General features: G+C 40.7%; 2 protein-coding genes and 1 non-coding gene across 8 annotated transcripts; 2 read left to right on the forward strand and 1 right to left on the reverse strand.

Moving 5' to 3' along the window:
* Positions 1-27884, forward strand: CWF19L1 (CWF19 like cell cycle control factor 1). Of its 6 annotated transcripts, XM_036336330.1 has the most exons (15): positions 16-143; positions 1125-1327; positions 5481-5565; positions 6557-6619; positions 7121-7222; positions 9443-9657; positions 11725-11843; positions 15417-15501; positions 16609-16749; positions 17535-17646; positions 18825-18904; positions 22881-23090; positions 23897-24016; positions 24478-24575; positions 27592-27884. In XM_036336330.1, the coding sequence occupies exons 6-15, from the start codon at positions 9568-9570 to the stop codon at positions 27734-27736; spliced, it is 1200 nt and encodes a 399-aa protein (XP_036192223.1). In that variant the 5' UTR covers positions 16-143; positions 1125-1327; positions 5481-5565; positions 6557-6619; positions 7121-7222; positions 9443-9567; the 3' UTR covers positions 27737-27884. The 6 variants fall into 6 exon arrangements, with proteins under 6 accessions (XP_036192221.1, XP_036192222.1, XP_036192223.1 ...); XM_036336328.1 differs by lacking the exon at positions 1125-1327 and having other exon boundaries at positions 1-143; positions 6541-6619; XM_036336332.1 differs by lacking the exon at positions 1125-1327 and having other exon boundaries at positions 59-174; positions 6541-6619.
* On the reverse strand, positions 2851-4915 carry LOC118669858 (chromatin modification-related protein MEAF6-like). Its single transcript, XM_036336350.1, has one exon. It carries the CDS (start codon positions 4905-4907, stop codon positions 4557-4559), a length of 351 nt encoding a protein of 116 aa, XP_036192243.1. The 5' UTR covers positions 4908-4915; the 3' UTR covers positions 2851-4556.
* LOC118670376 lies at positions 23555-23702 on the forward strand. The gene has a single exon (XR_004972285.1). It is a non-coding gene; the product is annotated as a small nucleolar RNA SNORA12 (small nucleolar RNA).
* Positions 27885-27912: the final 28 nt, after the last annotated feature.

The following is a 27912-nucleotide window of genomic DNA, read 5'->3' on the forward strand; positions in this document are numbered from 1 at the left end:
GGTCGGAGAGCCCTCATTGGCGGGGATGCGCTGACGTCTTATTGTGCTGCGACCGCACTGCCCGGAGGAGCGGGGTGCGGGTCTCGAGCTTTGGCGGTGCCCACCCGGGGTTTGGCACCGATGGCCCAGAAACCGCTGCGCCTGTGAGTGGCCCCGAATCGGAAGCCTCTGGGTGTGCGTGTGCGCTCACGTGGCTGTCTGCGGGGGTGGGGGGTGGGTTCTCCCGACGGGAAGGGGAGATCCAGAGGCGGGGATGGGAGCGAGGCCGCGGCGGGTGCGCTCCTGCCACGTTTCTGCGGGCGGGGAGCTCCGATCCCGTCTTTCCCCGGCGGGGCGGCTCTTTCCCCGGCGGCTTGGCTCCCGGCGGGAACGGCTGGCGATCCTCGCCAGAGAAGCGGAAGCGCCCAGCTCCCGCCGGCCTTTCCGGGTTCGGCCCCTCCGGCCTCCGACGCCTCACTGGCCCCTCTTTTCTCCCGCGCTCCGTTGACTAAGCCAGACTTCCTAGGCGTGCGGCGGCTGCAGGCCCGGGCTGCGGCGGGTGGTGGGTGGGTCCTCCGCCCCGGCTCGCGGAGGGAGGGAGCCGGAGGGCCGGGCGGCCGGGGCCGCGAGGAGAGGACTTCCATTCACCCACTCGTTCAGCTCACGTTTACGGGACAGTTCGCCGCGTGCCGGGCACTGCACTGGGACATGGAGTGGCCGCCTGGATGGAACTTGTAGTGACGAGAGACAGTAACCAAAGAATCAGAGACATGTGAAGCCACGGTGGTGACCAATGCAGGAGGAAACGGTTCACAGTTCCGCGAGGGTGTATAATAGGAGTATTTGGCTTAACGTGAGGATTGAGCCTTCATATTTTTGTCTTTATCCTAAGGAAGTCATTGAAATGTTTAAGGACAGCTTGGCATGCTCAAATTTTCATTTCGGAGAGTGATTCCAGTTGCTACGCGGAGAACAAATGAGAGCCACAATGGAGGGCCGCAGCTAGGGTTAGACGGAGCGAGGCGGGAGCAGAGTGCAGGGATTCTGGCTTATTGAGGAGACGGTCACCGGGTTTGGAGATGCTTCGGTTGTAAGAAGGAGTCACTGTTGGGGTCCTAGATTTTTGTCTTTCTTCAATGGGCTAGGAGACGCTGGAAAAGGGCTCACACGAGGAGACGGTGAATTTTGAGGTGTCCTGTGATGTACAAGCTGGACCATGGCTGTCCCAGGAGTAACTGTAATTCCATGTGACTTCTATGGTAGAGGAAGTGCGGGATCCTGTGGGAGCACCAAGAATTGGTAACTGATGGGGACCAGAGGGCTCCCTAGAAGAGGTGCTGCTCAGAAGGTAAAAATGCTTAATAGCTTATTGCAGAGCTTGCTTTGGGTTTTCCGAAGTTTTGAGAGTGACTTCCTGACCTGGTCAGGAAGACTTGAGAGATGTGCCAGGATTTGAAGCATGAGAAAAATTCAGACCCAGGATGGCTAGGGTGGGACTATTAGGAGATCTAACAACCCCAGGGAATGGCAGAGGGAGAGAGTGATCAGACTGACAGTCGGGAAGGTTTCTGTTAGGGAAACTTGGAGAAGTCTCTAGGAAGAGAGATGAGGGGCGTGTGGAAGGCTGTGGCTCTGCACGCAGTGGAGTTCGCTTCATGTTTTTGAGGAAAGAACATTGTTGGCTTTTTGTAGGATGGATAGGAAGATCAGGCATTAGAAGAAATGTAAGCGTGTTCTCTACTTTGTATCCATATCACAGGACTCAGTGGCTGCCCCATTTCCCATGCTACTTCTCCACTTCAAATTGTGTTTCGGCCCTCAGAATTCTAAATTTCCCATCTGTTTCTCTCTTCCCCATCTTCATTTGACATTGCCACTTACACTGATAATTTTCTCCAGACCATCTTGCACTCTGTTACTGAAAGGATCTTTCTAAAACAGATATGCTTATGTCTCTACCCAGCTTGAAAATGTTTGGTGATGTGGACAGTAAAAGCACACCAGAAAGAGAGAATGGCAAAACAATAAGAAATATATTTCAAGATATGTTAAGACATTCATAAAATATGAGAAGTGGGAAAACCATGTAAATCAGAATTATAAAAATTCAGAAATGATATGATAGAACAAGTTAGTTCACAACTTAGGGCCAGTCTGCCTTACGAACCTTAATCCTACCAGACCTGAGACCCTGAACCTAACTGTCCCCTATACCTGGGCTCCTGAGCATTAAAGAGAAAAAACCAACATGATATAGAAAAACGTTAGTTACATGCAAACAAGTGGTTAGGATAAGATGGAACTTGGAGACATTGTAGAAAATAGGTCTACCTTTCATCTAGCGCCAATATTCCACCTTTGTGTGGAAATTACTGAAAAATCGGTACAGCGGTCTGGTAGGGTTAAGCTCTTGCCACTTTCTACCTCCCTGCCCCATAGCACTTTATACATACCTCCTATTGTAGTCTCCCCCCCCCCCTTTATTTTCCTCACCAAGGATACATTTCTATAGATATTTAGAGAGAGATAGAAATACCAATGTGAGAGATAAACATCAATCGGTTGCCTTCTGCACACATCCTGACCCAGGATTGAACCCCCAACCTGGGTATGTGCCCTGACTGGGAATCGAACCTGCTACCTTTTGGTGTATTTGATGATGCTCCAACCAACTGAGTCACACCAGCCAGGGCTGTTGAAGCCCATTTTATACAGGCTGAGACAAATGTAGGTTTACAGTTGTGAGTACGTGAAACACAGTTTATTTTTGTATTATCATTTATTAATTATTGTAATTTTCATACAGACAACTGTAAGCCTACTTTTGATCCACCCTGTATAATTTTTTTTTTTTTTTTTTTGTTTCCACTGTTTTTAGTTTTTCTTTTTTTTTTTTAAAGGAACAATCTACATATAAGAAACTATTTCCTTAAATACCCTGACATTAGAGTTCTGCTACCAAAGACATAGCCAAAGACATCTAAATAGCCACAGGGTCAAAAAAAAAAAAAAAAAAAAAGGAAAGAAAGGTTTATTGAGAACAAGAGTGAAAGCTTTTGTACATCCGACAAAGTAGAATTGTTCTGATAATCAGCATCACCCACATTCAGCTCTACCAATATGATCACAAATGGAACATATTTTTTCTAACAAAGATATAGGCATAAGTAAAGGACTATGACTAAATACAGTCCAAGGGAAGGGGAGGCCCCCAAGTCTCATCCCTGCTTAGACTGATTCACAACACAGGATTTAAGTCGCATCATCCCGTCTAACACAGTGGTTCTTAATTGGCTTCCTATCAGAACCCAGGGACTCTCAGAAGAGAGATCCCCATTCCAGACTGTACCCTGGCCCAGAATCTCTGGGGTGAGACCCAGGAATGAGTATTTTTTTAAGCTTCCCAGGTGATTCCAATGTGCAGCCAAGGTAGATCACAACTGCTCCACGGGCAACAACGACCAGTAACGATGATCAGCAAGTTCCTGGGCTCATCACCCCCCTGAGAAGGGGGATCTGTTGGGCGATACTGGCTTTTGTTGATCCTATCTCTCACTCTGCTCAAGAACTCTGTGTGGTATCAGCTTTGAGTACAATTTTGAGCCTTTTCATATGCCTTAGTGATTTTTCAAGCACTATTTAATCAGACAAATACCAGCAAAGAGAGAAAAGGTGGAAAAAGAAATTTCCATAAGGCATGATATGAATAAATAAGTGAAAAAAAATCTCAAGTTTAAAAGTAAAGCATGAGAAGTCAAATCCTGTGGATTTTTATTTATACAAAAAGAATAAAAATATTTTTAAAAGGACTGATTTAAACTTATGTTTTTCAGCTTTTCCTATTCCTTGAACATGAAACTACTCCCAACTCAGAAAGAGTTAAGATAAGTAATTATTAAATAAACACTCTTTAACTTTCCCCTGTGAAAAACCGAAGAGCCAAGTTCCCCATTTTGTTTATGGTAAACCAGGTCACTTTCAGTTTAAGAACATTGGCAACTCCGTGAAACAGATTATTAGATATGCCAGCCGGAAGGTATGAGCTGTACAAAGTCATTACAAAAAGCCCCAAAAGAAATAAGATGGTAAAAACAACAATAGAAAAATAATGAAACACAAACAAAATAAGAAAATGACAGGTATTTACAGCCTCCCATGAAATGTGATCAGTGCTCTACTTTCAGCGTAAAATAAAAGCACAGGCCATTTCTCAGTGGCTCTCACAGATGAAGCTGGTGCCGGCCAGGTTAGGGAGAGATATTCGTTCCAAGAAGGGATTCAGTTAGCAACTTGCTGGGATTACAACCAGGTCTTGGTCTTCCTGCAGTTCTGTTACTAAGAATGACACAAAGTAAATGATCCGATGTGGTCTTACAGAAATGACTTGTCACCACATTTCAGAACAAGCGACTCAGAGTCACAGGCACCAGGTCTGGGAAAGCAGAGGTGGATGGCCACCTCTCAGGCAAGGGATGTTTATCTTTGTGAGGCCGGAGGAGGGAAGCAGGGCTCTACAGCCTGGAAGCTGCTGCATTAATGCGTCTTCTAATAGTCAGCTCGTGGTTTTTTGTTTAACTTCAGATCAATCTCTTTTCAATGAGCTGGTCCTGAACTCCTGCCAATGCACTTACTGCAGCTGCTGACGTAACTGAAGATTTACTGAAGAGCCGCTCAGCTTCCTTAAACTTCCGGTTCCTTCGATCGTTTTTGCTATTGGAGTTTTTTTGGTTGGTCAGATACCTATCCCAGCCACGAATGATATTGCCATTCATCTGGGTGTCTTCTAGGTAGCTTCCTTCGAAAGCATAGATCTGTCTCTCCAAGTTTGCCAGCGTTTCCGCCAGCTCCTGCTTCCGCTTCACGAGCTCCGCCAGCTCCCGCCGGGTGTCCGGGATCTGCGGTGGCGCTGCCTTGTTGTGCATCGCCATGTTGGGCCGAGCCACCCTGTATAAATTTATGACTACGACAGTATCGTCCCTTCCCTGATTGTAAACTCTGAGGTTTGAACTGTCTTACCCCCCTTTGTACTCCTAATACGTTCTTAGCATAGGACTTGGTATATTGCATTTAGCATATTATAGGTGTTCAGTATGTATTTATTGAATGGATTGAAGCTCTGGACTAAGATAATGACAATGGAAATAAAAAGGGCAGGATGGATGTGCAAGATGTTTTGACAAAGGGATTGATGTCATTTGGGGATTGGAGGGGAGATTTTTGATTCTTAGTGACCAGGTTGGTGAATGGCCGATCCACAGTATTTGGGAAGTGAGGAGAAGCTGGTTCAGTTTTGGAGGAAAAGATAAGGTAAACGTTGGGTAGGGTGAGTTGAAGGTGTTGGTGAGACGGGTGAAGTTGCCCCTGGTCAGTAATAGTTCACATGCACTGAACCTGTCAGGTAGCCTCAGGAAGACTTGATCACACGTCTGCGTGATCCAGGGAGACCTGGCCGGCCTGTTCATGTTTCCTGAATTGCCTTAACGTTTATCTCTTGTTTGCAGCTTGGCTTGTGGAGATGTTGAAGGAAAGTTTGATGTTTTATTCAATAGAGTTCGAGCAATTCAGAAGAAAAGTGGAAACTTTGACGTAAGATGTTTCCTTTTTCTGATTTAATTTTACTGTCAATATACAAATATAAAGTTTGGGCTCCTTTATTCATTTCTTGATTTAACACATGCTCCTTTTTTTGTTGTTAGATTGGGTACCTTTTGTGAGCATAGGAACTTAGTAGCTGCAGAGCAGTGGGGGAAGGAGACCTGTTTACCTTTTTATACTTTTAAAATTTCAATCTCGTTACTTTATTAATGTACACAAATATGAAAACAGACTAGCAGAACATCCTTAAATCATTCTTTTTTCCTTTTTATTGAGCTTATTAACAGAATTATACAGGTTTCAGGTATACAATTCCACAACACATCATCTGTACACTGTACTGTGTGTTCACCACCCCAAGTGAGGTCTCTATCCATCTCCATTTATCTCCCCTATACATTCCTCCTCCCCCACCTAAGTAATTCTGACCACTGGGTTGGGAAGCACAGATGTATTTCATGAATATATGGTGTAGGTTAAGTCAGATAACATGAGCAAGTGCTTCACAAACCAAAGAGCCTTAAATGTTATGTGTGGTTGCCAACTAGACTGTAAACTCCTAGAGTACAGGAGAGTATTCTAGGTTTGGGGATTATATGCTGATTGGGTTAAAGGCTGAGTAAAGACCACAGGCAGCACATGTGTTTTTTATGCCCTGTATTTCTCAAGGTATCTAATATTTAAAGTTTTATTTTTCACAGAGGATTCTTTAAGGTTGATTTCTCCATCTTTCTCTGGACCCCCTCTTCCCCATTCCCAACTTGAATTTGACAGTCAGTAAGACAAAATGTAGTAATTTATACAACTGTTACTAAACAATTATGTATTGAAATTCTGCAAGTTGATTAAGGAAAAAAAACCTGGTTTGAGACCATTACTTAGGATAATTAGCTGAGTAATGTTACTATCAATTATGTACCATTTGATATAAAAAACTCATATATCTGTTTAAAAAACTCATTTTAGCTGCTGTTGTGTGTAGGAAATTTCTTTGGCTCCACTCCAGATGCTGAATGGGAGGAGTATAAAACTGGCATCAAAAAAGGTATAGAAATTCTTTTTATCAAATGATTTCTTACAAAGTTTTAAGACTACACAGTCTCTTTTGGGTTGTTTTCACAAATGGTAGTTATTTTAGAATTTCCCTTTGAGCTCTGCATTGAGCTGATTCACATTTTGAATTTGGTTGGAATTAGTTCCAGAAAAATCATTCTTTTTCAAGTAGGCCAGAATTGAATAAATGAAATCATATGTGTTCTTTCCTTTTTCCAGTATCAGTATATGTGTTTTTTAAGCTTTTTAGGGACTATTTTTCCCAATTATACATTGACCATCCTCTTTAAGATTTCACTTCATCATCCTGGTGATACCATTTAATAATCAGGCCTCAAGGTTGGGCGTAGGATAGGCTAACTGGTGATCATATTCCACATGTAGGATTGCAGACTCGTTACTTTTGCTATGATTATTTTTCCTATGTGGAAGCATTGCTCAAGTTCCAAAGCAGATCTGGTAACTGCGGTGCCATGTCTGTTTCTCTCACCAGCTCCTATTCAGACATGTGTGCTAGGTGCCAATAACCAGGAAACAGTAAAATATTTCCAAGATGCTGATGGCTGTGAATTAGCTGAGAACATTACTTATCTGGGTAAGTTGATATTTTTTTGTTTGTAGTGAACATAAGAAAGTCTCCTAGGAAATTTGTGGCTAGATTCTTCTGCTATTACTGCCTGACAGAATGGGGGTCAGCGGGGTTCTTTCCCAAAGTCTGTGTCTATACCCTTAAGACTAAGACTATAATATTTACAGGAATGTTGGGAGAGGTAAGGGTATTATCTAGTTCAGACCTTTGTGGTTTGTTCCACCTCCCTCAAATCTTGTGTTCCCACAACCAAATACGTACTCTTTCAGCCAAACAGAGGAATGAATTACTTGACTATGTATAGAGAGAGTAAAGTATAAATTATGTTTAAAATAATCCATGTATGTGGTCTCACCATATAACATACAGCTTACTTCATAGATTCCTTAGTAGCTCTAGCTCTAGGTCTCACTGAGCTTTTTGAAACTGAAGCTTCTAGTGCCGACCCTTGGGTTTTTCACTTCCTTTGTCCTTTTTCTAGTTCCAGGTCCACTCCTTAGTTTCACCTTCAAGTTGTTTCCTCCCACCCCCTGCATCTCATTTAGTGGCTTTTCAGTGTCGGGCTACTTTGTTTTCTCTTCACTTGTTTTCAGTCCAAAGCCTCTTGGATCATTCAGCTCATTTTTCCCCCTCAAATAGCTCCACTGCTCTTCACAGTTCCTCCTTCTTGGCCTCTCATTTCTCTTCTACATTTTCTTTGTTGTCAATGCCCTTCTCCCTCCCCACCATAATCCATTTGGCCTTTATTTGATTCCCTACATCTGACTATGACCGTCTTGTAAGCAATCTCATCTTGTTTCAATCATAAGAAATTCTTTTAGGCAAAAAAATCGAGGGACAGATTTTTATTTGTTGTTTTTAACCACCATTGTGAGAAATACATTTTGGGATCCTTTTGTTGTAGCTCTTACTTTGGGCCTGACTTATGGCAATTCTCACTGTAGTCATTAGATTTGGATTAAGGCCACTGCTGTAGATATTTATGACAGCCATTTTACCATATGAAGTTAGTGCCAAGAGTGGAAAGAGCAGCTGAGGTATTTAGGTTATTTCTGTGAAAGAGAATTTTTGAGATCCAGTAGGAGGAGCAAACAATGAACTTAATAGTGAACATGTGATACTGAGCTTGAAGTGCTGGCAGAACATCCAACTTATAGTGGGACATGATCTTTCTAGAGTTTATAAATGAAGTCAGTGTTGGAGAGTATAGGTTTTGGGGAGCTGGTCCCACAAAGATGAGAAATAAAGCTGAGAAGAGGATCAAATTGTTAAGAAATATGAGAAGGGAAGCAGGCAGATGATAGTTTCTTGTGGTCATATATCTTCACTTAGAAGGCAGGCAGACAGAGGTGAAAGTAATTGCAGGTGTGTTGGGAGAGGTAAAGATAGTATCTTTCATAGAGTAAGTGAAGAGAGAATAGTTTCAGGAGTAGAGACGATTGGTGATTAGTGACCTTTAAGAGAATGGTGGGAGAGGGAAACTAGATTGCAGTCGGTTAAGCAGCTAATTAAAAGGTAAAGCACTTAGGACGGACTGCTCTTTTGAAAAATGTGAAAATGAAGAGGAAAAGGTTTCTTTATCAGTTAGTATGTGTGTTTATTAATTAGTATGTGCCTTCATTAGTATGTATATTCATTAGTATGTTTAATATTCTATTTCCTGAATGGAAAGAGCCAGTTGAGAAGAAGAGACTTAGTAGATGAGAGGAAGTTGAAAACTGATGGAGCAAGGTCTTGAAGGCACAACCAAGGGATAAATTCAGAAGAGTTGCCAATTTTCCCCAAATAGCTGCTCTTTTGAAACGTTTTCCTTCAATTGGCAGCTGCTGCCTGCATGAAGAGTACATCTGTTCTAGACTATACCTTCCTCAGAACTGCAGATAGCTTTTTCTTTTCATCGCCTGTCATTATGTCCAGGTGTCTGGCTTTCTTTTAATCTATGCAGAATCTCCTCTAGGAGGCAGGAAGCCTTTTGCTTCCCACCTCTTTTCATTAGCGCCTGGGTAAACAGACTGACCAGCGGGCTCCAGCAGCTGCTCTTACCGAACAGGAGTACCTTGTAGCCGTCCGACACTGAGACCAGCAGCCAGAGGGGCTCTAGGGCTTTACAGTAGACATGGAAGGCAGGGGGGTAGCAGAATCGTGGCGTGGGGAGAGATTGATCCCCATAATGACATTTCATTTTGCAGTTTTGACTAAAACTTGTCCATTTTTCTTTGAACCCAGGGCGGAAAGGTGTCTTCACTGGAACCTCGGGGCTGCAGATTGTGTACCTCAGTGGGACAGAGTCCTTGAATGAGCCAGTCCCAGGTTACAGTTTTAGTCCCAAGGATGTCTCTTCCCTGAGAACAATGCTGTGTTCGACCCCTCAGTTTAAGGGTGTTGATATCCTGCTCACATCCCCGTGGCCCAAGTATGTGGGGAACTTTGGGAATTCTTCTGTGAGTAATGCTTGTTCAGTTGGAATTTCTAAAAGCAAATGGCTTAATTTGGGCTTTTTCTGCTCTTTATATTAAGTGTTTTAACTCTTAATATAACTCTTAATTTTTTTGTGAATTTTTTCAGGATACTTAAAGCTATATTAATTGACCAAAGCAAAAGTCAATCTTATGAAAGTTTGATTCACAGTTGAGATTGCTGAAATCTTAATTATAAATGAATGGTTCTTTAAATTATATTCTCTGTTTCAGGTGCCCTCTTTCAAGCTTCCTCGTAATATGTTTGAGGGTTCACTAATTTTCAGTGAAAAGATTTACAACAAGTGGCAGCTCAGCAGTTGTATTTTCTTCCCTTCCATTCCAGGTTACAGCTTTTTGGCTATCAAAATATTTTTTTAGATAGACTCATTATGGGATCAAAGGTAGTGATCTAAAGCCCTACAGTTAGGAAAAGATATGTTGAAAACTTGGTACTTCTCTCAAGTGAAAGCTTTTTAAAAATGTTATTTTATTTTATGTGAAAGCTTTAATGTTGGGATGCACTGGAGCTCACCATAGCATTTTTGTAAGCAATCTAAAAGAGTGTGTACATCAGGTTGGTGAATGACAGCTACCGGGAAATATATTGGTGGAAATCAGCCTAAGGAAGACCTGGAAGGTTGTGTGTGAGGACAGAAATCACCAGCTGAGCTTCAGTGAAGGGAAATGATCCAGAAAAGGGTCTTGTAGAGCACTCTCTGCCGCTTTAGCACAATGTGTCTATGACCAAAAAGGCCAACAAGATACCAGGCATTGTCAGGAACGATGCTAAAAGGCAAAAGGACAATGCTCTCTCCCCCTTCCACAAATCCAGGGTTATTCTTCACCTGGAACTCAAGGGGCAGTGCTGATTGCAGCATAGAGAAGATACAGCGAAGCTAGGGAGGATCCAGAGGACTGTTAAGCTGATGATAGAAGGGAGAAAGACACGTGTGATGCTCTGTAAGGAAGGAGAAGAAAGAGGCTCCTTCATTTTTGGGGTGCTAAAAAAGATTTTGATTCAAGTTTATAAATAACCATACAAGATACTTATAGGGAAGAAAATATAGTTCACCAGTCCCTAAGATACCACAACTAACCTCAAGGCCAATTCCCTGCCCCTCAGTAGAAACCTGAAGGAGGCAAACATAAAACAAAAAGGAGTTCTTGCTTTACTTAGTGGAAAATTAACTTTGGTAATTGATTTCCAGCTAATATCTTTACATTATGGATGAGAGATCACATAATTTGTTGTTAATTGAAGGGAGGGATTTTTTGGGAACGACCCTAACTTTTGGCAGACTTTATAACAATGGCATGATGTGCTCGTCCACAAACTACACCTTCCTTAACTGAAGCAAAATAAAGGATTGCATGCTTATATGATGAAGTCCTTGAATATTTCATCCCAAGTATTCTGTAGGTTCTAGGGACTCTGAAAGCTAGCTTTAGTTCTATTTTGTGCATTGACTATCTGCATTGTCATAACTATAGGTGCACAACAAAGCAAATTATAGAAGTATAGTGGGCTTCAGACAGAGAGCTTACTTTCCAAGAAAGATTGTTTGTTTTTAATCCTCTCTCTAGGATATTTTTCCATTGACTTAGAGAGAGAGAAAGAAACATTGATTGGTTGCCACCTGCACACCCTGACCCAAGCCAGGGATCGAGCCTACCACCAAGATATGTGCCCTTGACCAGGAATTGAACCCTGACCGTTCGGTCCATGGGCTGATGCTCTACCCACTGAACCACATTGGCAAGGGCCCCAAAAATATTTTAAGAGGTTTAATCACCCTGTTTTGGGTATTAGCATGGAGAACTTGCTTTTTAACCTCTGGCTCCCAACAGTTGTTTCTGTTTCTGCATTCATAGTAACCCACTTCCATTTTTATGTTTGAGATTTCTTTGACTTCCATAGCATAGAATTTACTAAGCAAATTCTACTGCCCACATTTGTATCCACATACAAATTTCAAAGTGTCTTGTTATTTCTTTGCATTTCTTGGTTACTCTTGGGTCTGTTAAGATGACTGAGTTTCTATTTACTAGGGAGAAGTGGATACCAAAAAATGTGGCTCTGCTTTGGTCTCCAGTCTTGCCACAGGCTTGAAACCAAGATATCATTTTGCTGCTCTGGAAAAGACCTATTACGAGAGGCTTCCATATCGGTGAGTAGCATTTCATTCTTTTTGACTTTTTGAAGAATTTACCTTGGATCTTTTGTGTTAACTTCTTATGTTCATTTCAGCCTTATAACATCTTGGGGTTTTTTAGTTACTCGGGCACTGAATGAGTGACTCTCAAAGTATTCAACTTTTCTGAGTTTGTTTCCTAATAAGGGATTGCACTTTATAGAGCCCTTTAAAGGTCTGAGGGTCTGAAGTAACAATGCTGTGTAATCATCATAGCTTGATGTAACAGTAATTCCTATTTCGATCAGGTCAAACCGTACTCTTTGTATAATCTTAATCTTAGTATAATTACTTTAGAAGTATTTCAATTTGAGAATCAAGAACTTGCTTCAATTTATTTATGCTTTTAGTTTGAGTTTAAAGGTAGAATTTTTTAAGGATGTATTGCAGAGAAAATAAGCCCATTGATTTATAAGTGGTAGAGCTAAGTAAAGTTAACTCTGAATCATCTTCACTGTATAAGGCATGGGCAATCCCTAAAATAATTTATTAAAATAATTTTTTACACAAAAGTAATATATATGTTGTTGAAAGTTCAAAAAATGGAGCTGAGTGAAAAGAAGAAAATAACCTGCCTTTCCCCAGATTGTGGTGATAGTTACATAGCTCTCTGAATATACTAAAGATTATTAAATTGTATACTTTAAGTAATAGAGTATTTGAATTAAATCTTAATAAAACTGTAATTTTTTAAACCAGAGCTGTAACAAAAAACCATATAATTATCATAATACAAATACTAGTATAGCTAAATCTCCACTAACATTTGCACCTAGAATTATGTCAGTCCATGCTTTGCATCCCTGTATTGTGAGTCTTATGTTTCCTCCTTTGAAGAGCTATTATGATTAAAAACACCATTCGGGGGTAGCATTCTGTATCAATCATTTTTTATTTTTTAATATATTTTTATTGATTTCAGAGAGGAGGGGAAAGGGAGAGAGATAGAAACGTCAGTGATGAAAGAGAATCACTGATTGGCTGCCTCCTGCACTCCCTCTACTGGGGACTGAGCTCTCATCTCTGGCATGTGCCCTGACCAGGAATCGAACATGTGACCTCCTGGTTCCTAGGTTGACACTCAACCACTGAGCCATGCTGGCTGGGCTGCATCAATCATTTTTATTTTAAAGTAATGAGGGAAACATCTTCCCAACTTTTTTATGTGTACTTGCAGTTTGCCTGTGGTGTTAGTTTTCTATTGCTACTATACCAAATTACCACAAACTTTATAGCTTAAAACAATACAAATTATTATCATACAGTTCTATAGGTCAGAAGTTTGACACAGGTCTCTTTGGGCTAAAATCAAGTGTTGACCAAGTTGTATTCGTTTCTAGAGGCCCTAGTGGGCAGTCTGTTTGCTTGCCTTTTTCAGCTTCTAGGGGCCACCTACCTACACTCCTTGGCTCATAGCCCCTTTGATCCATCTTAAAGCCAGCAACTCTGGTTGAATCCTTCTTCTTCTTCTTTTTTTTTTTTTTTTTATTGGAGAGTATTTAAAAATTTTTTTTTTTATTTTATTGATTTTTTACAGAGAGGAAGGGAGAGAGAGAGAGAGAGAGTTAGAAACATCGATGAGAGAGGAACATCGATCAGCTGCCTCCTACACATCTCCTACTGGGGATGTGCCCGCAACCCAGGTACATGCCCTTGACCGGAATCGAACCCGGGACCCTTCAGTCCGCAAGCCGACGCTCTATTCACCGAGCCAAACCGGTTTCGGCATGGTTGAATCCTTCTTACTACTCTTACCTGGTTCAGTAGCCACTTCCCTCTGACTCTATATTGCTTCCCTCTTCTGTTAAGGACCTTTATGGTTATGTTGAGTCTACCCAGCTTATCCACAATCATCTTCCTATGTTAAGGCCAGTTGATTAGCAAGTTATTAAATCTGTCATCTTAATTGCCCTTTGCTGTATAAGCTAACATTCACAGGTTATGGGATTAGGACATTGACGTCTTTGGGGGCCATTATTTTGCGAACTACACCTAGATAGCTTAACAGTGGAAAGTATTAGCAGTTCTTGAGCTCACTGCACTACTTCCACGAAAAAAATACATTTCTCAGGATATTTCTTAATGTCTTCATGTATTTTTAAAGCTTCCACTTAATTATGAGTAAACTTGTTATAATCATTTAAAATAGTTGGAGAAAGTTGTATATGAAATAGCATGACTTTCACCTTAATCTGACATCATTCCCATTTATCAATTATGAATGGATTTATTTTAAAAAAAGTTGTAATATACAGACTATATTTTGGTACATTTCTTTCAATAATGTGAATATGAAACGTATTTATGGATTTATTTATATAAAACTAGAGGCCCGGTGCACAAAATTAGTGCATGGATAGGGTCCCTAGGCCTGGCCAGCAATCAGGGCTGACCTGTGGGGCAGCTGCTGGGGCAATTGGGGGGCCCTGCTTGCACCTGCCTTGGCTGGCCTGGCAGGCGGCGCCGGCCCTGCCCCCCGCCGCCACTGCCAGTTGGGGCCTGCGGGCTGGGGGCAGCTCCTGGGCTGAGCGTTTGCCCCCTGGTGGTCAGTGCACACCATAGCGACCGGTCGTTCTGCCGTTAGGTCTCGAGTTGCATATTGGGGTTTTATATAGATAGATGGTATACTAGATTTTTTAAAAAGATATATTTTTATTGATTTCAGAGAGGAAGGGAGAGGGAGAGAGATATAGAAACATCAATGATGAGAGAGAATCATTGATTGGCTGCCTCCTGCACACCCTCTACTGGGGACTGAGCCTGCAACCTGGGCATGTGCTCTTGACCAGAATCGAACCTGGGACCCTTCAGTTCGCAAGCGAACGCTCTGTCCACTGAGCCAAACCAGCTAGGGCTGCTATACTAGATTTTTAAAATAAAATTACATTTTTTGACAGATTCAGAAAATTTCTGAGGCATGAGGAAAGTAAAGAACTCTAAGGATTGGCATCTGTATTAGTGGTCAACTAACTCACTAAAAAATAAAAAATATGTATAATGCCATAACTTTTTAAAAAATTAAAAATAGTAAATTGCTCAGTGCAAATGCTTATAAACATAGAAAAGCTAAAAAAAATTTTGGTATATGCAATTCCCATATTTTTTCCTATGAAAAATAAACATTCATATGTTTTTATATTTTTTCTAGGAAAATTAAATGATCCTATATATTACTATTTGAAGCATGCTTTTTTCCACTTAAAACTCATTTCCTTTTGATTTTCATTATTATAGCTTTTTATTACACTAGAGAGAGTAGTTTAATGAACCCTCCTGTACCCATCACCTAGCTTTATCAATTATCAACATTTTTCTAATTTGACAACTCTTTTAAAACCAAAAGTTGGAGTTTTATGCTTTTTAGATTTGTGATGTTATTCTTCCCCAACAACAGCCCTGGGAGGTGGGGGTGATTATCCTATTAGATGGACAGGTAACATGTGAGGTTATGTTATTGGTGGTGATGAACTTAGGACTCTTTTCATGGCTCCATGGAGTCTACATATTTTAAGTTTTTTGGTAACCTGTCATCTCTCTAATATATTATAGAAACCACATTGTTCTACAGGAAAATGCACAGCATGCCACCAGGTTCATAGCACTGGCAAATGTTGGAAATCCAGAAAAGAAAAAGGTAAAGATGTTAGTATTTATGGGTAGGTTAATAATCATTGTCTGCCTGATAAGTGTTTCTCTTTCCCTGTTTAGCATTCACGTCTTCTCTCCTCCCTCCTCCCCAATCGCAGTGTCCCAGCACCTCAGTAACTATAATATGCCATACGCAGTGTACATGCAAAAGATAAGCGAATATATATTTTGTCTTTTCCATAATATCTTAAGCTTTTAAGCCCAGTGCATTCTTACCAAGTTTAGATAGCTAAAATTTTTTGCTGCCTTATAAAGCCCGAGTATCACTCATAGTATTTTCAGTCTATTGCTTTACTCTCAGGGATGTGTTAGCCTCAGCCCTAAGCAACTCATACTTCAGTCAAAAGATATGCACATTTTTTAAATTTGGGAGGCATTATTAAATTCATCTCAAAATTTTGTTCCCATTTACACCCCCACCAGCAGTGTATGACTTTGTTTCCTGTCCACATTCTCACTGGGTAGTGCCAAATTTTTATTAGCTTCTGCCACTCTGATAGATGAAGATGGTGTATCATTGTTAATTAGTTAGATTTCTGTGATCAGTCGTGAGGTTAGGCATCTATTCATATCTCACGTAAAGTTCTCAATAACTGAGCAATTAGTCTGAAATTCTAGGTATCCATATGAATATTTACCTTTTTGCTACTAAGAAAATGTATCAGCATGTACAGCAGAATTTGTGTAATGTCAGAGCGAACACTAAGTTGTCCAATTTAGTTTTCATTAGAAAAAAGAATGGCAGTGCCATGGTTCTGTTGACGAAGTACACAAAGATACAGGTCTTAGGGACGAAGCAATGTCTTTGAAGTTTATGGAGCAAAGCCTTCTGGGCTTTGTAGTGATGGATGTTTTGTGTAAGGGCGGGGACTTTGACTTGTTGCTCATTACTTGTCAGCCCTTGGTTAGCCCCTGCAGACACCACTGGATTGGCATTTGATTTACTAAGTATTCTCTGAGCCACAGATGGATCAATTGCTGCTTTTCGAATTTTACTTAGTTTCAGAAGCCTCTGTGAAATCTTCACAATAAAAGATTGACTACATTTGGATAAACAGTATTTCCCTTAATGCTGTTTTGTTTTTCTCCAAAGTATCTTTATGCATTCAGCATCGTTCCCATGAAACTGATGGATGCAGCAGAACTGGTAAAACAGCCTCCAGATGTCACTGAAAACCCTTACAGGAAATGCGGGAAGGAAGCATCCATCGGAAAGCAAGTTCCTGCCCCTGAGGTATGTTCTGATTGAGAGGTGGCATTTTCTGGGCAGGATTTCCCTTGTGTTATAGTTTAATTTATAAGATAAGTTTAATCCTTAGAATTGAAATTTTCATTTCCTGTTGGGAAAACATGGTGGTGTTTAGAAAGCTTTAGCTTTTAAGTAAGCTCGGTGTTGTTGTTTTAATTGTAGTTTGAGCTTAACTTTTCATAGCTTAACTTTTCTTTTTAATCTAGTTGATTATTCTTAACTTTTCAGGCAAGGATTCCCAACACTGCTTGATAGCAATGTAATTCGTGATTTTATAAGTGCTAGTAGGTAAATAAGATTCACTCTGAAGAAATTTCTAAATAGCCAACTCTCCTGAAATTCATTTCTCCTCACTACAGCAAGGAATGTCAAATGAGAGGAAAATTAGTATGCTTTCTCAGACATTTTTTCTTTATGAGCAACCTTCTTATCTTTTTAATTAAATCTCAGTTAGAGTTCTTTGACCTGGGGAGTGCAGGACTGCATTGAGAGAGAAAGGGAAAGGAATTTGGATGAGTCCATATTGTTGTTTTAGGCAAGAATTGCTCTATAACTTGGATTTTAACTTGCCTTTCCAAAGCGATGGATTTGGTGGCAGCTGGGATAAATGCTGAGAAATATGACTGAGTCCAGACACTTCTCTAGAATAGGCAGAAAGGGCTGGGAGAAAAGATAGACATTACATGGCAGGAATGTTCCTTTGTATGTGAATGGTTGGCACTTGTCTAGAGGTTAAATAACATATACTTTTCTACCTTTGGCCATTCCAGGAAGAGTCAGCCTGTCAGTTTTTCTTTGATTTAAATGAAAGACAGGGAAGGAAGCGTACATCTACAGGCAGAGATAGCAAGTCTCCTCACCCAAAGCAGCCTCGCAAACCTCGTAAGTACCTCAGTTCCAGAGGTCTCCTTTGTGAGCAGTAATTGTTATTTTGGGTCTTGTTTGGGAAGCAGCATTACTAAGAGAGCCTCTTCTGGCAAAGGAAATTGTATAATGAGTCATTAGACCAATAATAAAAATGAAAAAATGCAAAAATGTCCTGACTCTGAGGCTGTCTGAGACTGTTCCTATGAGAACTATGGAAACAGCTCCTTTCATTCATGTCTGTAAAACGTGAGCTAAAGAGCCTATAAAAACTAATGTAGGTTCATAAAATAATAGGATAATCAAAATGATAAAAGAGACTTTAAGGCTATTTCATTGAGATCCTTTTTTATTGCTTTAAAAATTTTTTAAAGTATGTTTTTATTGATTTTAGGGCAGTGTTTCTCAACCTTCTGGCCCTTTAAATACAGTTCCTCATGTTGTGACCCAACCATAAAATTATTTTCATTGCTACTTCATAACTGTAATGTTGCTACTGTTATGAATTGTAATGTAAATATCTGATATGCAGGATGGTCTAAGGCGACCCCTGTGAAAGGGTCGTTTGACCGCTAAAGGGGTTGCGACCGACAGGTTGAGAACCACTGCTTTAGAGGGAGGAAGGGAGAGGGATAGAAAGATAGAAACGTTGATGAGAGACATGATTGGCCCCTTCCTGCATGCTCCCAGAAGGCATGTGCCCTGACTGGGAATTGAACCTGTGAACTCTTGATTCATGGGTCAGTGCTCAACCACTGAGCCATACCGGCCAGGTGAGATTCTTTTTATCCACCCTCTCATTTCAAAGATGAAGAATCTGACCTTGGGAAAGCTTAGTGCTCAGGGTCATGTGGCTAGCTAGTGGCAAAGCTGGGGCTAAAATTGGGGTTCCTGACACCCAGTTCAGTGTTCTTTCATTGCAGCCTGTTGCCAGTCACATGCTTCTTTAGTCAATATGTGGTTATCAGTTGTGGATTACCTACCTGTGGAATGGTTACAAATTCAGAATTTTTCTAATAAAGGTTTAGTTTCATCGATAGTGGTGATGGGGTAGTGGTCCTAGTGGGAGCACAACAGGCCCAGCCCATTGTGGCAGTGCTGAACACCAGTCTTTGCAGGATATAAAGATCAGACAAGGGTGGTTATATGCTGGAGTGTTTGGACCACAGTAACATTTGGCTTTCTTCCACATAAAGCTCAGCCTCTAGGACCCTGCTGGTTTTGTCTTGCCAGCCCTGAAGTGGAGAAGCATTTGGTGGTCAACATCGGCACACATGTAAGTTACTTCATGGATTTTTTTTTTTTTAAATATATTTTATTGATATTTTACAGAGAGGAAGGGAGAGGGATAGAGAGTTAGAAACATCGATGAGAGAGAAATATCGATCAGCTGCCTCCTGCACACCTCCTACTAGAGATGTGCCCGCAACCAAGGTACATGCCCTTGGCCGGAATCGAACCTGGGACCTTTCAGTCCGCAGGCCGACGCTCTTTTCACTGAGCCAAACCAGTTAGGGCACTTTCATGGATCTTTTACAGAGAAGGAGACATCTGTTTGTTTTGTATCACTTTATTGAGTCCATAAACATATTGTAAAATTCACCCACTGTAAGTGTACAATTCAACATTTTTTAGTAAGCTTACCAAGTTGTACAACCATCACATAATACAGTTTTAGAACATGTCCATCACTCCAGTAAGATCCCACATGCCCATTTTCAGTACAGTTAATCCCCTTTTCCACCCTCATCCCCAAACACTAGTCTACTCTCTGTTTCCATGGGTGTACCTTTTCTGGATAGTTCATGCAAACGGAATCATTGAATATGTGACCTTTGTGTCTGGCTTCTTAGAGTAATATTCTTGAGGCTCATCCATGTTGTAGCATTGATCAGTATTTCTTTTCAAATAGTATCCTATTGTATGGATATGTACTACATTTGTTCTATATATTTGTTAACAGATTAATATTTGGGTTGTTTGCACTCTATGGCTATTAGGAATAATGCTGCTGTGAACATGTGCAGGCATGTGTGGACATTTGTGTTCATTTCTTTTGGAGAGACACCCAGGAATGGAATTTATATTTAACCTTTTAAGAAACTGCCAAACTATTTTCCAAAATGACTATACCATCTTAGATTCCCACCAGCAATATATAAGGGTTTCTGTTTTCTCACATCCTTGCCAACATTTGTTATTGTCTGTCTTTTTTATTATAGCAGTTCTCTTGCGGTTTTATAGTGCCAGTTGAACAAGATCGCTCCCCACTTTCCTCCCTCGCTGATAAATAGGAATGGATCTCCTATATTCTTTTCAAACTCTATTTTTATTCCATACTACTAAAAAGTGTTAAATTCTCAGTGTTGTATAGTAGTGGAGGAGATAGCTTCTTAATGACAAGAATCCCCATATCCACATTCCTGGCATGGGTATCCTTAGTAATAGTTATAAGGTTGCTTGGTGAGTACCGAATCAGACTATCATCTTAAAGATGATTTTACTTAGGCTGTGGAAAACGCTAATGAAGTATGTGTGTCTCATCCTATTTCGCATTTCCCTACTTTTCCTTGGGCAAGGCTCAATTAGGTATTGAATAATACTAGTCTTTGACCCTCATTTCACTGGGAACCATATAGACCATTATCCCTTTCATCTGCTTTGAATGAAAAAAGCTTATTTTCAGGGTTATAGTTACACCCTTGTCAGGCATGATTAGAACTGGCTGTTTCCTGAGGCTCCTGAAAGAAATATTTACAAACCATTTCTTTTCTTTTTTCTTTTTTTTAAAAATATATTTTATTGATTTTTTACAGAAAGGAAGGGAGAGAGATAGAGAGTTAGAAACATCGATCAGGTGCTTCCTGCACATCTCCTACCGGGGATGTGCCCGCAACCCAGGTACATGCCCTTGACCGGAATTGAACCTGGGACCTTTCAGTCGCAGGCCGACGCTCTATCCACTGAGCCAAACTGGTTTCGGCTACAAACCATTTCTTAATGTGTGGTGCTTCTGCAGACAGATACTTTCATCTGTTTTTCATTGATTTATTCTAATTTTGGTTTTTGAATGTGATCTTTTCCTCAGCTTCTCCTGATAATCTGAGGGCCCTTTATTGTGGCCTCCTACAGACTGCCGGACTAGAATCTCAATTTCATCTTACACTTTAAGTCACATCCCTTTCCTACCTTTGCTGTTTCAGACTGAATAGTCCCAGTCTTTTACATTTAATTTTTATGTCTTTATTATTAGCATAAATAATGCTCCTTTCTCTAGGGGGAGCACTGACGGGGTCAAGGCCTGTGACACCATTGGACCATGTCGCTTTTTACAAGAATGCCCTTCCTCTTTGGACTAGTTTATGCCATTCTCTCCCTCACACATTGAGTGGTAAGGCAGGCTTGACACTGCCTTTCTATTTTGGAGGCTTCAATAGGCTCCAAGTGCATGCAGGGAAAGAGATTTGTAATGTTAACTTAACCCAGTGCTGCTCTGGGCCTCAGGAAGAAATGGCCTTCCCTTCCCAGTCACCTTTCTACTGCCCAGGGCGTGAACCTAGGCGATCATCAAGGAAACCTGTTTGTTTCTCATCTGGGCCTGAAGGTGGAAGGGGCAGAAAGCATTGTCTGAAGCCAGGAGGATTTTCGCACCTACCTAGTAATCAGTCTACACTTACTTGTACTGGCCTTGGTCTGGTTGGAAACCTCTTGGGAACCTCTGGTGACCTTTGGTGTCTGGCAAAGGGTTTGCAATAATCTCCTTTCATTACTTTTTCCCTCTGGCTTTCTCTGTCTTTGCCAGGCCTTCCTCAAGGAACATACATACACCTATGCTAATGGCCCATGGCCACAAATTGGTAAAAGGAGGGGAAGCTGCTAAAAGTCCAAAATACTCCTTCAAAGTCCGTACATTTTACTATGGGGGAAGCATTCATTTAGGTCTTATTTATACATTTGAGATAATTCAGTGTAGAACAGATTAGAAGGTGAGAGTTTGAAAAGGAGGAAGGAGATTGGACGAGTGTGAAACTATTCACAAGAACTGTAAGGTATTGCATTGGGGCTTGGTAGTTAGTGTAAACTGGAAAGCTTCCGTAGCCTCAATGCACATCACAATATAAAAACTGCTATTTATGACAGTGACCCTTGGATATAAAGAACTCTAGAAGATTCAGGCTTCTGGAGTAAGCTTTAAAAAGAAACAACCAAAAATAGTTATTGTAAAAATTAAGAAAATGCATTAGTGCTTATGAGATTTTGATGAACTTTAGTCATCTGGAAAATTAACTGTAGATGTACTCAATTCTCTATGCCAAGGAGATCAAGGATGATCATACTTTAGTTTGTTTCCACTACCTATATTGTCATTCTACTGGACTTTCTCAGTGTAAATGAAAAATAAATAACTCCTACCTTCAGCCTTAACTTTGAACCCGCCACAGTAAAAGTATACTTTGGATTGTTCTTTCTAAAGCTCTGGTGCCTGCATTTGCCTGCATTGGTATGCATTGGCTTTTCTCTATTCACAGTGTTGTTTTCCTTTCAAAGAATGAGTGCAGAGAGGTCTTATATGTTTTGGTTTTGACAGATATATTTTTAGTTGCTTTTTAGCTGCCAGCATCCATTGTTGGGACAATAGTTTTCTACTTTTTTGGATACACTTGACTTTGAAGTTTTTTATTCTTCCTCCAACCCATTAGGTCTTATGTTTGCTTTCATTTTATAGAGGTTAGTCAGCAGCTTAAGGCTGTAGGACATTGGATGCTAATCATGTCACCTGAACTCTTTGTGAGCCTGGGTGTGTATTTGCGGTGGGATGGGTGTTACTGTGGGGAGAGTGGTCATTTTGAAAGCAGAGTGGGTGGGCTCTTCCTGTGGCTGAAGGTAATAGTAACTAAAAAAATTGTTTTTTAAGTTTGGAGCCTAGAAAGGAAAACCAACTGTTTGTTCTGGTCCTTTATGGCTCTGGTGTGTTTGAAGACAAAAATCTGTTTGTGTGCTGCTCATTTGCTACCAATTCATTTGCTACTTGCATAGAAATTTGTTGCATCTAATCTCATTCTTCAGCAGGTACTTGGGAACATTGTTGTAATCTCTAAAATCAGACTTTTTAAAGTTGGAGAATTTCTGTTAGTAGCCTTGTGAGCTCTTTTTCCACCCCCCCAGGCTCACTCTTTGTACCGTATAGGCTTTCTCCCTGAAGAACCACACATGCAGTATTGATTTCTCGCTTCTGTGTGCTTTATCTTCAGTGCTACCTTGCTCTGGCCAAAGGAGGCTTATCTGATGATCATGTCCTTATCCTGCCCATTGGACACTACCAGTCAGTGGTGGAGCTTTCAGCAGAGGTGGTGGAAGAGGTGGAGAAGTATAAGGCTACACTGAGGAAGTTTTTTAAGAGTCGAGGGAAACGATGTATTCTATTTGAGAGAAATTATAAGAGCCATCACCTCCAGCTACAGGTAGGTGGTCTCTGCCCAAGAACTTGGAAGGACCATATGGGGGCCTAGATATTGATAAATATTTAAATAATGTTAATTTTAAGAATTACTGTGATTAATATTTTAATATTTGATTCCAATGTAAAACTAAATGTTTTATATTTAAAATTTTAACATGAATTTTCATATTAATACTTAGGTAATATTCATTTAAAAGGTTAAAAGAGTCTCTGGTGATAACTCCAGAGAGTTCACAGGGAAGTGCACGGTCAGTGCACAGACAGTAAGTACCTTGTTTAGAAAAGGAATGGGTAGTGGAGGAAGGTTCCAAGAAAAATTTGGGCCTTGATAGGTAGAGTTTGGAAGAAATCAGGTATTTTATGTGAAGCCCAATGTGAGTGACTGTTCAGAGGTAGGAAGCAGTCTCAGAGCCTGTGGGGCTAGCAGCTAAGTCATTTGGAGATTGTTATGGCTAATTTCTTTGTAGTTGTGGTGGTTTTCTTTCTGGCACATTTGTTAAGTTTTCAGATGGGCCTGACTCTGCCACATATATTCTATAGGAGCTAGGAAAGGCTTGATGACAAAGAGATCTCTCTCTAGCCTTTCCCACATCAGAAATTGGCTCCCACATGGCAGGCTATCTCATAAGTTTAAGTCCTTACAGACAGGCTGACATGGACCTGTCTGGCCTGAGGAAAATCTCTGCTGAGGGGTGTTTCTCCACCCCTATGATGGATTTGCTATTTCTCAGGAACTGCAGGAGGCATGACCTCTCTGGGACCTATGTGAAAACTTTTTCCTATCCACCCCCCCACCCCCACCCCCAGGTCATTCCTGTGCCACTCAGCCGCTGCGCTACTGATGACATTAAAGACGCCTTCATTACCCAGGCACAGGAGCAGCAGATAGAGCTGTTGGAAATCCCAGAGCACTCTGACATCAAGCAGGTAAAACAGGAGGGCAAGGTGATGTTCAGGGAGAAGTAAAAACCTGGGTTCTGACACACTGAGCCTGAGGTACCATCAGGCATTCCAAAAATGTTAAAGACAGGTAACAATTTGGAACAAGAGCTTGAAGTATTGATTAGACTGGAGACAAAGATGGCATTACAGTAATGCCTCAGTGCTTTCCTGGAAAAAAATAAGAAATGAGAAACTTCCTAAGGCAGGAACTTAGAAAGATGGGTGCCACTGGGAGGGTCTTGCAATATCTGCCAGTTTGGCTTTTTAAACTCGAGTTCCACTGAGTGGCTTGGGATCTATAGCTGCTTACATCCTTTGTGCTGCTAGACTGAATTCTCTGCCAAATTAAAACTTTGAAGAGATGAACCAGGTTTTTTATTTTTTTATTTTATTTTTTTATTTTTAAAGCACTATTGTATGTCCTCATGCAACTCTGTTTACTTTAGATTGCACAGCCAGGAGCAGCATATTTTTATGTTGAACTTGACACAGGAGAGAAGCTTTTCCACAGAATTAAAAAGAGTTTTCCTTTGCAGTTTGGAAGGTTTGTATAGTTTACTTATTTTAAATGTATTTTCACTAGACCTACTCTGAACAAAGCAGTGGGCTGCATGGACAGTTAAATAAAAATCCAAATAAGAAAGAATTCTTGCCGAAACTGGTTTGGCTCAGTGGATAGAGCGTCGGCCTGCGGACTGAAAGGTCCCAGGTTCAATTCCGGTCAAGGGCATGTACCTGGGTTGCGGGCATATCCCCAGTAGGAGATGTGCAGGAGGCAGCTGATCGATGTTTCTCTCTCATCGATGTTTCTAACTCTCTATCTCTTTCCCTTCCTCTCTGTAAAAAATCAATAAAATATATTTAAAAAAAAAAAAGAAAGAATTCTTGCCCTAAGAAAGTAATAGTCTTAGGGCAAGTCAGATATTTACATATATGACAGTAATGTGAAAAGTACCTTAATGAAGTTTTTAGAAACAATGTATTTCAGAAATTCAGAGACAGTGAGCTCATGTCTAATCAGTGAAAGGCTTCATGAAAGGGTTGAGGCTGAGACTGAGAGATTTAGAGGATAAACTTTGGAATGTCAAAATTCTAGCCTGAGGGAATAAATGCCTCCATTAATTGAATATATGCTCTGCAAAAGGCATTGTGCCTAGAACTTTACATGCATTGTCTCATTTAATCTTCCCAATTCTGTAAGGTAGGTAGTGGCGTCTCAGTTTACCACTATGGAAAATGAGGCTTTAGAGCAGTACTCAATAGACTTTCTACCTAATGGAAAGACCCTATAAATCCCTAGCGACTAGCCTCCTTGCAGTTTCTTCAGCCCAGGAACACTACTTGCTTTATAGCCAGGTGGAAACATTTTACACTTTAACCAAATGTCTGTGAAGCATTTTCCCTTGTCTCATATCATTTGATCCTCACAGAAGTCCTGGAGTAAGCAGATAGGAGACTTGGTGGAATCCTATTTTCTTTTCATTAGCTGGAAAATGGAGATTTAGAAAGCTTAGAAACTTGACCCAACTGAAAAGAAGATATGATGGACCTTGAAAATGATTTCAGGTTTTCTCACTGAATAGAATATAGTCAAACACTGCTGCAGTTAAATATTTTACCCTTTGTCCTCCCTGCGTGATCTACAATAATAATCTGGTTCGTGTTGATATTTACTGCTGTGTTGCTGACAATTCCTGAACTAGAAGTTGGAGTGCTTCACTGGGCTGGAAAAAGTTCAGCGGTTCTCAACCTGTGGGTCGCGACCCCTTTGGCGGTTGAACGACCCTTTCACAGGGGTCGCCTAAGACCATCCTGCATATCAGATATTTACATTATGATTCATAACAGTAGCAACATTACAGTTATGAAGTAGCAACAAAAATAATTTTATGGTTGGGTCACAACATGAGGCACTGTATTTAACCCTTTTCGGTCCAACCTTGAGGCTGACTCGACAGACCAGGCGCTAGGAGCAGGTCCAACGTCGAGCAATAAGAACATTAAAAAGTTCAACATTCACCCTAACTGGTTTGGCTCAGCGGCTAGAGCGTCGGCGGATTCAAGGGTCCCAGGTTCGATTCCGGTCAAGGGCATGTACCTTGGTTGCGGGCACATCCCCAGTGGGGGGTGTGCAGGAGGCAGCTGATCGATGTTTCTCTCTCATCGATGTTTCTAACTTTCTATCCCTCTCCCTTCCTCTCTGTAAAAAAATCAATAAAATATATTAAAAAAAAAAAAAGTTCAACATTCAATCCTGTCAATTAAATTGGACCAGACTGTTTGAATTCCAAAAAGAACATTGGACTTCAAAGGGTTAAAGGGCCATAAGGTTGAGAACCATTGGAACTTTAGCTAAATCAGAAAGCAGGTCTAATTAAGTTTATTCTATATATATAAAAAGGCTAAGTTGACTTGCACATGTGCGATACATACAAAGCTGTCGCCAGCGCCAATTGCACACGTGTGTTTCCATCTGCCATTGTCGATCGTGAATTTGGTTGACACTTCTATTATAGAGAAAGGGCGAATAACAATATTAAAATATTTCTTCTAATTAATTTCCTTTCAGTGTGCATGAATTCGTGCACTGGGCTACTAGTTATACAATAAAGCTGGTTCTATATTCATTTTACATATGAAGAGAAGTAGGTTCAAGGTTTGCGTAGGCAGGTAGAAATTATGCTCAGGTCCTTTGACTTTTAGAAGATTCATGTGATTTGTTTTCAGCTCTTCTATTTATTGTAGCTTTAAAGTAAAAAATAAACCATATAAATGCACAAATAAAGTTATTCTAATATAGCAAAACAAATAATATATATAAAGCAGTGACAATTAAAAGCTAGCTTGTATATGTGTCTGTAAGTAGTTATTTTTTAATTCTAAGAACCAAGATAAGTTGTTGTGGGTTTTTTGTTTGTTTTATGGAGCCTGTGCTATTGTGCCTGTGTAGGCTTGAGTCCTCTAAAAGGAGGCATAAAGTCAGAGTGGGTTATGGTACTAGGTGCTTGACTCTGCACCATGCCCTTAGCAAACTCATGGTCTAATTCAGATGACAAAACTAGAGTTTAAGACAGGGTGTAATAATCACAGCTAGTTTGGTGCTTTGATTGTGTTATCTCTGTACCTCACAAAACCCTTAGTTTGCACTTCATAGGTGAGAACATCAAGATTCAGGGATGAAATCATTTGTTCAAGTCATAGACAGCAAGTGGCAGAACTAGGAACGGACTTGTCTCTGATATTTATGGCACCAGGGTCTGCCCTCATTCTCCTGTGCCATGTTGTTTCTCTAAGTACCAATAAATGTAGTACCAAGTTGTTCAGAGAAGTAAATGGGATTTGAGGGTTTAATGAGGTAGGACCTGAGCTGGTCACTTAAAATGGGTATGATTTTGATAGAATGGCAGAGATGGCACTCAGGACAAGAGAAAATGGTACGAGTAAAGTCAGAGGAATTTGCATGCCTTCTTTGGGTGATGCTGAGGAAAGCTCTCCGGCAGGAGAGGAAGGTGGGAGCGTTAAATTGATTCTATTATGACTTCTTTGTGCTCTTTCTGCAGGGAGGTCCTGGCAAGTGAAGCCATCCTTAATATTCCTGACAAGTCTGACTGGAGGCAGTGTCAGATCAGCAAGGAAGAGGAGGAGACCCTGGCTCGCCGCTTCCGCAAAGACTTTGAGCCCTTTGACTTCACTCTGGATGACTAAGCAAAGGGACAGGCACTTTATGCACTTCACAGGAAGTAGTAGCAGCCTGTGTTTTAAAGAAACTAGTCTCCCATGGGGACTGTTTCCCTGCCTCTTTTTGATGCATTCCCATGGAACTTGTCTGCAGCAAGAGGCCTAAGATGGAATATTTTTCAGAAAAAGTCATTTGAGGATGA

Source organism: Myotis myotis, unplaced genomic scaffold (genome assembly GCF_014108235.1).
Source record: "Myotis myotis isolate mMyoMyo1 unplaced genomic scaffold, mMyoMyo1.p scaffold_m19_p_15, whole genome shotgun sequence".
NCBI classification, from domain to species: Eukaryota; Metazoa; Chordata; class Mammalia; order Chiroptera; family Vespertilionidae; genus Myotis; species Myotis myotis.

Bases quoted from the DNA above. Each gene is read 5' to 3' on its own strand.
- CWF19L1 (XM_036336328.1), top strand. From the start codon at position 121: ATGGCCCAGAAACCGCTGCGCCT. The intron at 9,658-11,724 runs GTGAGTAATGCT...TCTATTTACTAG, and splicing joins GGAACTTTGGGAATTCTTCT to GGAGAAGTGGATACCAAAAA. The intron at 24,576-27,591 runs GTTTGTATAGTT...CTCTTTCTGCAG, and splicing joins TTTCCTTTGCAGTTTGGAAG to GGAGGTCCTGGCAAGTGAAG.
- LOC118669858 (XM_036336350.1), bottom strand. From the start codon at position 4,907: ATGGCGATGCACAACAAGGCAGCGCCACCGCAGATCCCGGACACCCGG.